This window comes from Mesoplodon mirus (assembly GCF_964341445.2).
Source record: "Mesoplodon mirus genome assembly, chromosome: 2".
Lineage (NCBI taxonomy): Eukaryota > Metazoa > Chordata > Mammalia > Artiodactyla > Ziphiidae > Mesoplodon > Mesoplodon mirus.
Genome location: NC_138977.1, coordinates 116,045,067 through 116,059,199, shown reverse-complemented (window position 1 = coordinate 116,059,199; position 14,133 = coordinate 116,045,067). Strand labels below are relative to the sequence as shown.

At 44.1% G+C, this 14,133-nt stretch overlaps 1 protein-coding gene across 3 annotated transcripts in view; it reads left to right on the top strand.

Annotated features, from left to right (window-relative positions):
• Positions 1-670: 670 nt before the first annotated feature.
• LGALS8 (galectin 8) overlaps positions 671-14,133 on the top strand; it is a 30,538-nt gene continuing 17,075 nt past the window's right edge. For all 3 annotated transcript variants that reach the window (XM_082645525.1, XM_082645524.1, XM_082645526.1), the window contains exons 1-2: positions 671-797; positions 4,032-4,181. In XM_082645525.1, the coding sequence (XP_082501651.1) occupies positions 4,137-4,181 (45 nt within the window). In that variant the 5' untranslated portion in view covers positions 671-797; positions 4,032-4,136. The remainder of the gene's footprint in view (positions 798-4,031; positions 4,182-14,133) is intronic.

Genomic DNA, 14,133 nt, shown 5'->3' with positions numbered 1-14,133 from the left:
ATTGGCAGATAAGCCGCAGTGGCTGAAGTCCAAGTTAGACTCACTGGATGGGGGCTCCGGGCTGGACTCAGTCCAGCTATACTGAACCCATTTCCCCCGGCATTTTATTTACACCCAAAGGTGTGGCAAAAAAAAACACCGGGATGCCTCCAAGTCAGCTTCCCTTTTATTGCACTGTATGTACTGTTTGGACTCTAACCCAAGGCAGACAAGGAAGCAGACCTTGAGAAATACCTGGCACTGACCCCGCTGAGCCGGGCGACCAGGGAAGGTCACAGACGGCCCCTCTGGCCACGTGGGCCCCTCTCGGCCATCGCCGGGTCGAGGCGGGGCCTGTGCGACGTCCACACCGGCCCTGGAGGATGGGGACACGCGGGCCTAGGGAGCAGAAGGTCTCTCCTTCTCTCTTCCCCATTTCCCGGCCCCCCAACCCCGGCGGCGGGGCAGAGGCGGCCAGATAAACCCGGGAATTTTGGAAGCACACACTCTACCCCCTCCCTCTCTGCTCGTTTCGCAGCAAGCCGCTGGCGGTTCGAGTCCCTGAGGCCGTGCAGGGGGCCCCGCCGGAGGAGCGGCCAGCGCCGGACCAGCCACTAGGCCAGCGGATCCGCGAGCGCGCCCCGCACGCAGACACAAGGCCGACGGCGACGCCAAGGGCGCGCGAACCAGGAAATGGAGGCGGACTGACTCCTCTCACTTCCCGTTTTCGCCCGCGCACGCGCGGCCGGGAACTCGGACAACGCGCCGCGGCCGGAGAACAGCCTCCTTCGCCGAGCGTCCGCGACGCCAGTCCCGGGGTGAGTCGGAGGGCGGTCGCGGCGGTGGGCTCGCCGGCCGAGGAGGGGATGCGGTGTTTCTGGCCCCGTATCAGAGTCAGACGGGCGGGACCGGCTCCGGTAGCCCCGTCGCGGGTCCTCACCGCGGAGGGTCGGGCTGGGCGGCGGGCAGTGCCCCGCGCGCTGCGCCCCGGGGACGAGGGATGGTCGGGAGTCGCGGCCCTCGGGCAGCCGGCGCTGTTCCCGAGGGAAGCCCTGCTGTCGACCACCGCCTCGCCCGGTGCTGTCTTCGCACCTGCGACCTCCCCGCCCGGGAGCGAGCGCCGCCTTCGCGCAGTGGAATCCGGGGACGTTTCCTTCCTGGTGTTTTAAATGACGGGTTCTTTAAATTTAATGACAGACCTCCGTGGCCCTCCTGGGCTCTGAACATCCTCTTTTGAGATGCAGAGTCATTTACTGCAGTGTGAAACGTTAGGAAACGTTTGTCCTCTGAATTGCAACAGTATCGTGATGGCTTCTTGGGAAGCGAACGAAGAGTTAATAACAGCAGGACCCGTGCCTGTGGATGTTTCTGGGAATGATTGGTTTCACGCGGGCCCGTGGCTTAAATTAGGTCACTCTCTACTAACGATGTAAATTATGAATGTGGCTATGGCATCTCTGTGTCCTTTGTTTTTGCTCTTGTTGATGCTTCCCGAGTTTGGTGGAGCAAAACAGTTTTGAGGTTTTGACTAATGTGTAAGTTAATAGATGGGGTTACATTTATAAACCAAGAGGGATGCAGGGCTTTTTTTTCCCCAGCTTTATTGGGGTATATGTGACAAATAGAAAGTGTATACATTTAGCGCATAAAACTTGATGTTTTGATTACACCCACTTATTTTCTTAGCAGATCTTAGATCAAAAATTAGGGGGACCAAAAATAAAATTAGGGGGACCAGGCTGAGTACTCTGATTAGGGTGTCACAAGGTGAAGTTCAGGTGTTATCCAGTTTGGGCTCTATTCTCTGGGGAAGAATCAACTTACGGGATACTTTAGTTTGTTTTCCAAGTTTGTTTCCTTCTTGCAGTTTCCGTGTGTGCCCACCCGCACTCCATCGAAATGCCACCAAGAATGTGTTGAATCCTTCTCAGGCTTCAAATCTCTGTTTTCTTCTGCTACCGCATCTCTCTGGCTTCTTTGTTTATTAAGGGCTCATGTAATTACATTGGGCCCACCAGTTAATCCAGGACAATCGCCCTATCTTGACATCAGCTGATGTTAATTACACCTGCAAAATCCCTCTTGTGAGCCCATCTGACATTGTTCAAAATAAAGTAATGAGGGGCTTCCCTGGTGGCGCAGTGGTTGAGAGTCCGCCTGCCGATGCAGGGGACACGGGTTCGTGCCCTGGTCCGGGAGGATCCCACATTCTGCGGGGCGGCTGGGCCCGTGAGCCATGGCCTCTGAGCCTGCGCGTCCGGAGCCTGTGCTCCGCAGCGGGAGGGGCCACAGCAGTGAGAGGCCCGAGTACCGCAAAACAAAACAAAACAAAAAGAGTAATGCCTGTCAAAGGCCACTATCAAGTCTCTTTCAGACACCCAAGGACTGAAAAATTACTGAAGACAAAAAGTTACAGATTCTCAGAAAAACCACATCCTATAGAAACACAGCAAGCCCGAATACAACTGTGGGCCAAAATAGATATGAACCCACCTACTCTTTCCTGTACTTTGCCCTTTGAAACCCGTTAAAAGACTCAGACCGCCACCCTTCAGGGCCGATGCCACTCTATGTGTCTGGCCCCTTTCCTTCCTTGGAAAGTGAATAACAACTTTCTTTTCTTCCCATGTTAATACTTCTGTGAATTCTTTCACAACCTGCATCTGCTCAGCTAACACCTCTTGCTGTAACTTAACCACTCAGTTTATGTTACATCCAGGGTTGGAGATGTAGTTTTTTCTTAATAGAGAAAAAGTAATAGATGTGATTAGTGCGTATTGCCCTTTGGTATAATGACAGAATTGGAGGAAGTAAAATGCAGGAAGCTTGAGTTTCATTTCTCTTTTGGTTCTGCTTAGTCTTCAAGTCTTCCCTGGAGCTGTTATATGTAGTACTGATGGGTACTTTTACCTTTAAAGGTTTTATCTTTTATCTTTTTTTTAGCCACATGGAAATTAATATTTGAGGCATTGGGTTTTTTTTTCCTTTTGACTTGTTTAATTTGGAGGAGGAAGAGCAATCCCTTCTACTAATAACAATAGATAAAACTTATAAAGCACATACTATTCCATTGCTTTATTAATTCATTTAATCAGCAGAACAAACCTGTGAGGTGAATACTGTTATTCTCATTATACAGATGAGAAAAGTTAAATGAATATCTCAGGTAGCTGTACAGGAGTATTTGCTATTATTTGGTTTAATATTTTAATAGCAAGTTTTTGTTTTTGTTTTTTTTGGCTGCGCTGCCTGGCTTGCGGGATCCCTGTACCCCGACCAGGGATTGAACACGAACCACAGCAGTGAAACCACTAGGCCACCAGGGAACTCCCAGTAATAAGTATTTTTAATAAATTTTCCAAATTAGAAGTTTTCTACTGATGTAGTTTTTTTTTTTTTTTTTTTTTTTTTTGCGGTATGCGGGCCTCTCACTGTTGTGGCCTCCCCCGTTGCGGAGCACAGGCTCCGGATGCGCAGGCCCAGCGGCCATGGCTCACGGGCCCAGCCGCTCCGCGGCATATGGGATCCTCCCAGACCGGGGCACGAACCCGTATCCCCTGCATCGGCAGGCGGACTCTCAACCACTGCGCCACCAGGGAGGCCCCTGATGTAGTTTTTTTTTTTTTTTTTTTTTTTTTTTTTTTTTTCTTTCTTTTTGCGGTATGCGGGCCTCTCACTGTTGTGGCCTCTCCCGTTGCGGAGCACAGGCTCCGGATGCGCAGGCCCAGCGGCCATGGCTCACGGGCCCAGCCGCTCCGCGGCATATGGGATCCTCCCAGACCGGGGCACGAACCCGCATCCCCTGCATCGGCAGGCGGACTCTCAACCACTGCGCCACCAGGGAGGCCCCTGATGTAGTTTTAAAATCAATATTTCCTGTACTCATAATCCAAAATTATTTAGTAAAGTACATTAGATAAGAACTGGAGTCAGATCTTTGTTATAGCATCCTGTTATTTGGTAAATATCAGTAAAATAATTTATGTACTTAAAAATAGTTATGAAGAAAAATGGTGCTTATTTTTCTTTCCCTCTATTTTGATTTTACACAGGTCAAGTGTCTCAGTTTCAATCTGGGAATTCTTTAAATGAAACTTGTTTAAAATCTTAGACCATACCCAAAAGAGAGACCCCAGTCAGCAATAAGGTGGAAAAGAATGATGTTGTCCTTAAACAATCTACAGAATGTCGTCTGTAACCCGGTAAGTGATTTCTATAAAATCACTTTTTGCCTGTGGCAGGGTTGAGAGCAAGTCCAACTGGATAGTAATCATCCACTGCTGGCGGGTAGGGGCAGAAGTAAACTTCAGTAAACATAAAGCACCTGCTGCTGTGTGGTGGGACTGCAGTGGGCCCTCACTGAAAACCAGATCCAGCCCTTGGAGCTCCACAGATGCTTAAGTTCCCTAGTCAGCCCTCCTCGGTACCCGAGGTTCTGCATCTGAGGATTCAACCAACCGCCCATCAGGTGGTGTGTGTTTATTGAAAAAAAATCTGAGTATAAGTGGATTCAAACCTGCGCAGTTCAAACCTGTGTTGTTCAGTCATCAACTGTATAAGACGATGAGACGTGTTATGAACGGAGGACAGTGGAGGGAAGGCTCAGACCATCGTAAGACATAATTTTCAGGGGAAAATGGATTTCTTTGTCTACACATTTTAATTTTCTTTTTTAATTAGACCTGTTCATGAGAAGTTAATTTCTCAGCTTTTCCCTCTGCCTTTCAAATCCTGCTTGGTAGTTGAGCAGGGGAATGTCAAAAGCCAGTGGTGAGATGGAGAATGAGAAAAACTAATGGTCATGTCCCAGCCTCAGGCTGGTCCAGGAACCCCTGAATGTAATTGCTGGAAATGTCAGTGTACATCCTGGGAAGTAATGAACTTGTTCAGTTTCATGTGGTGTGAGAATCTTTAGAAATGTCTAGTTTCCATATGTCTGAAGCTGAATCCTGAATTTGGGTCTGAGATAAAGTTGCTGCTGTTTTACTTTTTTCTTTCTTTCTTGTAAACCCTTTATAGGAGATTCTTGGTAAGGCTTCAAGTAAGGCTTTAAACCAGTCTTATTAGTGTAAGTGGATTCAATTTTTTGTTATTTACTTTGTAGCTGTAGCTCCTTTTTCTTTTCCCTAAGGTTTACTGTCATTGTGCAGGAATGAGGCTTAGAAGAAATAGCCTTCAATTGTAGTATGTTTAAAAAGGAAGACTTGCTGAATTTGAAGTCAGCTAGACATTTAAAATAATTTTGCACATCTTAAGAGTTAAAAACATCTCAAAGTTGTAGACTGACTTTCTGCGAAGATTAAAAAAAAAAAAAAAAAAAGGCTGCCTGCCAAGGGGGACTGAAGTAATGTTGGTGCAAGCCAGGAGGGATGGATGGTCGGGTTAATGCCCTTCAGCTCTGCTCTTCATCACAGAGATGTCTTATTTGAACGTTATTTAGAAAATAATTCTATAGCTTAAAATTCCTGCATGTTTTGGTATTAGAGTGTAATGACGATTCCTGTAATTTCTGGGGTTAGCACCCTCGACTACGGAGCTGAAACAAAACTCAGCTGACGTTTCATTTCCTGAGGACAGGGGCCTGCAGAAGTAGCGCTGCTTCCGAGCAGTAGCTGCATTCAGGGCTCCTGGTGGCCTCGTGCTGTTCTGAGGATAGGCCATGATAACTTTCCAGAGTAAATACTTTGTTGCATTCTGGTTATTTTGTTAGTGATCAGTGCAACAACAGGGAAGTGTTTATTGAGTTTCTGCTATACTCTTTATTAAGCCTTGTGAAGACAGGGAACTGCCATCTTTCTGTTTTTATTTCTTAATGTTTCCAAAGTTTTGGTCCACATTTATTGCCTCTTATACCGTAAAATGTTAAATTTTAGTTTGTATAACCCTGAATACTATTCATTAATATCAGTAAAAATCTTAGCTTGAGGGCACTTTTTTACTTTGAGAGCATGAAGTACAGAATGTGTCAATGATAAAGCTGAAGGCTCTTGCAGAATGATTTTTTAAATGAAATGCATAAAGTCTTTTTGAATAATATAGGATGCTCTATTTACTTATGTGATGTCAAAAGTGTAACTATTAAAAAAAAGTGTAACTAGTTTAACAATTTATTCCAAACACAAAAACAAACTGGATCACTTTGAGGATGTTGAATAGCATTCACAATGGCTTTGTTTTAGTTTGGTTTGGGGCAGCTGCCAACCAGGTAAAACAGTGTTATTAAAATAAATTCAATAAAAATGACTTAAAAATATATTTTAAAAATTGTGGTGGACAGAACGGTACGCGGGCCTCTCACTGTTGTGGCCTCTCCCGTTGCGGAGCACAGGCTCCGGACGCGCAGGCTCAGGGCCGTGGCTCACGGGCCCAGCCGCTCCGCGGCACGTGGGATCCTCCCGGACCCGGGCACGAACCCGTCTCCCCTGCATCGGCAGGAGGACTCTCAACCACTGCGCCACCAGGGAAGCCCTCTGTCAGTATTAACTCTTGGAAAAGATAAATTGTATAACTGGCCTGTATAATTTTTTCCTACTTAGTATATTTCATTGACTAGTTCAGTTGATAGAATTCCAAGACTTAAAAAAGTCTGGCTCACTTTTCTTTTCCTTTTTTAAAAAAAATTAATTAATTTTATTTTATTTTTAGGTGTGGTGGGTCTTTGTTACTGTGCATGGGCTTTCTCCAGTTGTGGCGAGTGGGGGCTACTCTTCGTTGCAGAACACGGGCTTCTCATTGTGGTGGCTTCTCTTGTTGTGGAGCACGGGCTCTAGGTGCACGGGCTTCGGTAGTTGTGATGCACGGGCTCAGTAGTTGTGGCTCGTGGGCTCTAGAGTGCAGGCTCAGTAGTTGTGGCGCACAGGCTTAGTTGCTCCGCGGCATGTGGGGTCTTCCTGGACCAGGGCTCAAACCTGTGTCCCCCTGCATTGGCAGGTGGATTCTTAACCACTGCACCACCAGAGGAGCCCGGCTCAGTTTTCTTTCTGCTCAAATTGAGTGAATAATTTGGAAGACGGTATCTTCATACCAGAAATGCCCTCAGTGAAATCTCTTGTTTGGCAACTCAATATCTGCTTAAATATTTTATTATTGCTGTTTATAGAGTTAAAACGTGATTAAGTGTTAGTTGAGAAGTTATTTAGAAATTAAACTGATTGGTTGTCACTCCTAGTTAACAAACCACTTATTAACATTAATCCCACCTGGCCCTGAAAAGCTCAGCGGTTCCAATTTCCTTCAGAACCTACTTCCACACTGATCCTTTTTCCTTAGTATTCTAAGTACCTCCATTTCTACCTTGCAGTTTAACCTTACAACACAAAACAATAAAATCTTTTCTTTTTAACCTCTGAAGGTCCTTCCCGGTCTTCGTTCCCTTGTTCTTCTTTTGCTGACTTCCCTTTTTTGTTTTTTAAATATTTATTTAATTAATTAATTTATTAATTTATTTATATTTTTGGCTGTGTCGGGTCTTAGTTGCAGCACGCAGGATCTTTTGTTGTGGTGTGCGGGCTTCTCTCTAGTTGTGACTAGAGTTGTGCGGGTTTTCTCTCTCTAATTGTGGGGCGCAGGCTCCAGAGCGTGTGGGCCTTGTAGTTTGTGTCACTCGGGCTTAGTTGCTTGCCCCACGGCATGTGGGATCTTAGCTCCCCTACCAGGGATCGAACCCGCGTGCCCTGCCTCAGGAGCCGGATTCTTACCACTGGACCACCAGGGAAGTCCCTGACCTCCATCTTGAGAGAGTCAATTTCTGCTGCCTTAATTTCCTCACCATGGCTCTGCCCTCTGATTTTTTTTTCCTGAATCCTAATTCTTTTTTTTAATTCTAATTTTTTTAAATTAATTTATTTATTTATTTTTGGCTGTGTTGGGTCTTCATTTCTGTGCAAGGGCTTTCTCTAGTTGCGGTGAGCGGGGGCCACTCTTCATCGCGGTGCGCGGGCCTCTCACTGTCGCGGCCTCTCTTGTGGAGCACAAGCTCCAGACGCGCAGGCTCAGTAGTTGTGGCTCACAGGCCTAGTTGCTCCGCAGCATGTGGGATCCTCCCAGACCAGGGCTCGAACCCGTGTCCCCTGCATTGGCAGGCGGATTCTCAGCCACTGCACCACCAGGGAAGCCCTTATTCTAATTTTATATTGGAGTATGGTTGATTTACAATGTTCTTTTAGTTTCAGGTATACAGCACAGTTATACATATACATATATCTATTGTTTTTCAGATTCTTTTCCCACATAGGTTATTACAGAATATTGAGTAGAGTTCCCTGTGCTCTACAGTAGGTCCTTGTTGATTATCTATTTTATATACAATAGTGTGTATCTATTAATCCCAAGCTCCTAATTTATCCCTCCCTGCCCTCTGATTTTTTACTGTCTTAATTTCTTTATCAATCTTGTCTTCAGTGTCTGTCTTTATTTCTCTGATGTCTTTACTGACCAGAATATGAATACAGTTTGCATACAGTCTGCGTACAGTCTGCATACAGTTCTGCCCTTTCACCCAGGGTGAATCTCCAGCCCTCTTAGATGCCCTGCCAGCCCTTGAAGACTGTGAGTTCAAAATGAAACTCCCATCTTCCTTCCCAAACCAGCTTCCGTTTTGTGGTTTTCCATTTCTCTCAGTGTCCTTCCACGCTGTCAAGCCCCTAACAGTTTGAAGATAATCTGTCTTTAAATTTTTAAATTAATTGATGTCATCAAACTCAGTGGCTTTTCCTTTTTTATTATTATTTTAAAAGTATAAAGAAAATATGTGTAAATCATTTTTAAAAATTCAAGCAGTATTTACGGGTCTCATTAAACCATGAATTTTCCTTCTACCTGGTGCTCAGTTGCCCTCCCTAAAGGCAATCATTTCCTCCCAGATGTTTGTATATCCTTCCTGAGAATATGTGTGTTGTGTGTGCATGTGTTTTGTGTGTCACCTTTTGTATACCCTGTTTCCTTACATGCATGTATCATACTGTATAAACTGCTATACCCTGCTTTTGTTCATTGAACACATTTTGCAGATAACAGCATATTTAGAGTTTACTCACTTATTTTTAATGGCTGCATAATTTGTCCACTGTATGGATGTACTGTAACTTATTTAACCAGTCCCCTGTTAAAGAGCTATTTCCTTTTATGATTGTATCCATGCTGTGCTGTACATCCTTATAGACGTGTCTTTCTTCGCATGTGCTAGTATTTTACAGGATAAATCTGTAGAAGTGGAATCAATGGATCAGAGGGTATGATATCCATTTTAGTATCATTTTGGGGGCAGCGGGGGGGATCTTCCTTACTTTTCCATGTTAAAGACATTGACAGTCCTCCCGTTTTTGAAATCGACTTCCTTGATACGCCTGCCCTCTCTGATGGATCCTTCTCTCTTCTTTCTCTTCTCACCCCCTGCATTGAGGTCTCCCACACACCCTCAGTTTTGATGATTCACTAGCGTAGAGTCATACCCATGGCTATGATTTATCTCAGTGAAAGGATGTAAAGCAGAATCACAAAGGGAAAAGGCACGTGGGGCGAAGTCCAGGGGGAACCAGTGCAGGATTTCAAGGGTATTCTGCCAGTGGAGTCACACACGATGGACTTAAATCTCCCAGCAACTACTTATGACAGCATGTGTGAAATGTTCTTTACCAGGGAAGCTCATTAGGGACTCACTGCCCAGGGTTTTTATCAAGGGCTTGGTGTGTAGATAACGTCTGCCTAGCACATACCCAAACTCCAGACTCTAAACAGGAAAGCAGGTTTTTAGCATAAACCATAGTGTTTGCACAAACAGTTTAGGTGGGTAACCCACCCTTCTGACCTAGGGTGGTGGGTGCTCTCTCCAAATCCAAGTTCCTAGACAGCAGCCACGGGCCAGCCTTGGACGGAGGCCTTTCAAAGAGAGCAGCCAGGTCTGCTGTGTTAACTCTTTCTGCACACCCCCGAATCTGACAGCCTTTGAGGCTTTGCTCCTGACTTTTCCTCTCTCGGTTTATCTAGTAGCTCTCATTTTACTGAGTACTCATCTCTACTCTGACTTCTGAGTCTTGGCCATTCACTTACTGTTGGTCCCGAGTGTTCCACTCCTTTCAGTATGTTCCCTCGTAGATGTCCTGCCAGCCCTTTACACTAAAAGTATTCCAAGCCAAACTCAGCATCTCTCCTCTGAAATCTTTCTTTTCCAGTGTTACCATTGTAGGTGGTGGCCCGGGATAGACAGCTTCCTTTGAAATAGCTCGTGTTTATCTCCTGCCTCCCCTTCCCGCTCAGTGTCTGCCGCCATCAGCCTGGATTATGTCCTTATCTCCTTGTGCCAGGCTTCCCGGAAGGAGTCAGTCTCACAAATAATCCCCTGCCCTCCAGTGAATTTTACCCCCACTGGATTGTTGTTCCCGACCCCCACTTTCCTTATGTCCTTCCAAAATCTGACCCTGACTCTGTCTGTCTTTAATTGCTCCCTTACTACTTACTGGCTCTCAGATACGTTTTGTCTTTTCCTGCCTCTCTGCTTTTGTAAACGGACATTTCTCCCTGAACTGGCTTCCTTCTCCTCTCTGCCTAACCATATTCTTCCCAGCTCAAATCATACCTCCTTCATAAACTTTGGCCACCTCAGTTATTATTCTTTATACATTTTTCTGAAGCATTTATTCGACACTTACTTACTGCCCCATTTTTGTGGATGTTGAATTGGTCAGGGTTTGTGGTTGTAAAGACGGAAGCCAACCCCTAATTTAAGCAGAAAAGGAATTTATTAAGTGATATCTATCAGCAGGCAGGACTGAAGAACCAGGCTTGTCACCTACAGCATCACAGACAACAGCCAAAACCAGGCTGCAGGGCTGTTCTCACTAAGAGACGTCTGTCGCCACCACTGAACAAACGTGGTACCTCTTGCACTGGCGACGCCTCCGGTGCCACTGCTGCCTCTGACCCTAGATGTGGCTGCTGCCCCCTGGCCAGAGTGAATACTGCAGGATTCCGGCTGCTGCTTGTCACGAGTTCTAACTCAGAGCCTGAGCTGGGGGTACTGATGGACAGATTTTCATCGTATGCCCTCGCCACAGTTCAGATGAGGTCTCATGGTTATAAGGTAGAGGATTTTCCAGCTGTGGAAGGAGATTCCAATTTGAACCGCTAACCAGTATCACATTTACACTCTAATCATCTTTCCATAGGTATCTGACTTCTTCCCAACTGTATCGGCTCCTCCCGGATGGACGGGACTCATGCTTCTTTCCACCTGCAGGCTACCTTAACATGACCCTGGTATAGAGCAGACATTTAATGAGTGACATAAAAAAGGCAGAGCAGTATGAATCAGCTAGGATGTTTGGGCAGGTAACACCAAACCTAACTAGGGCTTAAGATTATGGTGTTGTCCCTAGTGTGCTCAGATCTGTACTTTATTGTTTTACATCAATTATTTTTGAAACATCAAAGCCTCAAAGCTTGGAGTTGCCTAGAAAACCACCCTTCTCCCTTTAATCAGGAGCAATGTTTGGGAGTAAGTGAGCGGGCTGTCGGGCATTTCTTTTGTTCACATGGTCCAAAAAAGTCGAGTATTGTTGATATGTTAGGGTACTTTCCTAAGTAGACAGCGTTAATATGGACAATTGAACAGCAAATGGCCCAAGTTTGCAGCGCAGTTGTTTCTCAGACTGGAACAACTCATTAACAGTTGTAACAATCTATTAGCAGTGATGGGAATAAATGGTTGGGCTCAAAAAATTCTTTGCACTTTGCTGTACAGCAGACATGGGCACAGCATTGTAAATCAACTATACTTCAATTAAAAAAAAACTCTTACCCTAAAATTAAATATAAAATAAAAAAATCTGAGGTTATAAACATTATAAGCACTTATTATATAAATCTGGAAAATATACAACTATATGAAGAAGAAAATTAAAATGTCATCCCTCAAGAAAAGTGCTGTAACATTTTTGGCTTATTTCTTTTTTTTTTAACATCTTTATTGGAGTATAATTGCTTTACAATGGTGTTAGTTTCTGCTTTATAACAAAGTGAATCAGTTATACATATACATATGTTCCCATATCTCTTCCCTCTTGCATCTCCCTCCTTCCCACCCTCCCTATCCCACCCCTCTAGGTGGACACAAAGCACTGAGCTGATCTCCCTGTGCTATGCGGCTGCTTCCTACTAGCTATCTATTTTACGTTTGGTAGTGTATATATGTCCATGCCACTCTCTCACTTTGTCCCAGCTTACCCTTCCCCCTCCCCATATCCTCAAGTCCATTCTCTAGTAGGTCTGTGTCTTTATTCCCATCTTGCCCCTAGGTTCTTCATGACCTTTTTTTTTTCTTAGATTCAATATATATGTGTTAGCATACGGTATTTGTTTTTCTCTTTCTGACTTACTTCATTCTGTATGACACACTCTAGGTACATCCACCTCACTACAAATAACTCAATTTCGTTTCCTTTTATGGCTGAGTAATATTCCATTGTATATATGTGCCACATCTTCTTTATCCATTCATCTGTTGATGGACACTTAGGTTGCTTCCATGTCCTGGCTATTGTAAATAGAGCTGCAGTGAACATTTTGGTACATGACTCTTTTTGAGTTATGGTTTTCTCAGTGTATATGCCCAGTAGTGGGATTGCTGGGTCGTATGGTAGTTCTATTTGTAGTTTTTTTAAGGAACCTCCATACTATTCTCCATAGTGGCTGTATCAATTTACATTCCCAATAACAGTGCAAGAGTGTTCCCTTTTCTCCACACCCTCTCCAGCATTTATTGTTTCTAGATTTTTTGATAATGACCGGTGTGAGATGATACCTCATTGTAGTTTTGGTTTGCATTTCTCTAATGATTAATGATGTTGAGCATTCTTTCATGTGTTTTTTGGCAATCTGTATATCTTCTTTGGAGAAATGTCTGTTTGGGTCTTCTGCCCATTATTGGATTGGGTTGTTTGTTTTTTTGATATTGAGCTGCGTGAGCTGCCTGTAAATTTTGGAGATTAATCCATTGTCAGTTGCTTCATTTGCAAATATTTTCTCCCATTCTGAGGGCTGTCTTTTCATCTTGTTTATGGTTTCCTTTGCTGTGCAAAGGCTTTTAAGTTTCATTAGGTCCCATTTGTTTATTTTTGGTTTTATTTCCATTTCTCTAGGAGGTGGGTCAAAAAGGACCTTGCTGTGATTTATGTCATAGAGTGTTCTGCCTATGTTTTCCTCTAAGAGTTTGATAGTGTCTGGCCTTACATTTAGGTCTTTAATCCATTTTGAGTTTATTTTTGTGTATGGTGTTAGGGAGTGTTCTAATTTCATACTTTTACATGTACCTGTCCAGTTTTCCCAGCACCACTTATTGAAGAGGCTGTCTTTTCTCCACTGTATATTCTTGCCTCCTTTATCAAAGATAAGGTGACCATGTGTGCATGGGTTTATCTCTGGGCTTTCTATCCTGTTCCATTGATCTACATTTCTGTTTTTGTGCCAGTACCATACTCTCTTGATGACTGTAGCTTGGTAGTATAGTCTGAAGTCAGGGAGCCTGATTCCTCCAGCTCCGTTTTTCGTTCTCCAGATTGCTTTGGCTATTCGGGGTCTTTTGTGTTTCCATACACATTGTGAAATTTTTTGTTCTAGTTCTGTGAAAAATGCCAGTGGTAGTTTGATAGGGATTGCATTAAATCTGTAGATTGCTTTGGGTAGTAGAGTCATTTTCACAATGTTGATTCTTCCAATCCAAGAACATGGTACCTCTCTCCATCTATTTGTATCATCTTTAATTTCTTTCATCAGTGTCTTATAATTTTCTGCATACAGGTCTTTTGTCTCCTTAGATAGGTTTTTTCCTAGATATTTTATTCTTTTTGTTGCAGTGGTAAATGGGAGTGTTTTCTTAATTTCACTTTCAGAGTTTTCATCATTAGTGTATAAGAATGCAAGAGATTTCTATGCATTAATTTTGTATCCTGCTACTTTACCAAATTCATTGATTAGCTCTAGTAGTTTTCTGGTAGCATCTTTAGGATTCTCTATGTATAGTATCATGTCATCTGCAAACAGTGACAGCTTTACTTCTTCTTTTCCAATTTGGATTCCTTTTATTTCTTTTTCTTCTCTGATTGCTGTGGCTAGAACTTCCAAAACTATGTTGAATAATAGTGAGTGAGAGTGGGCAACCTT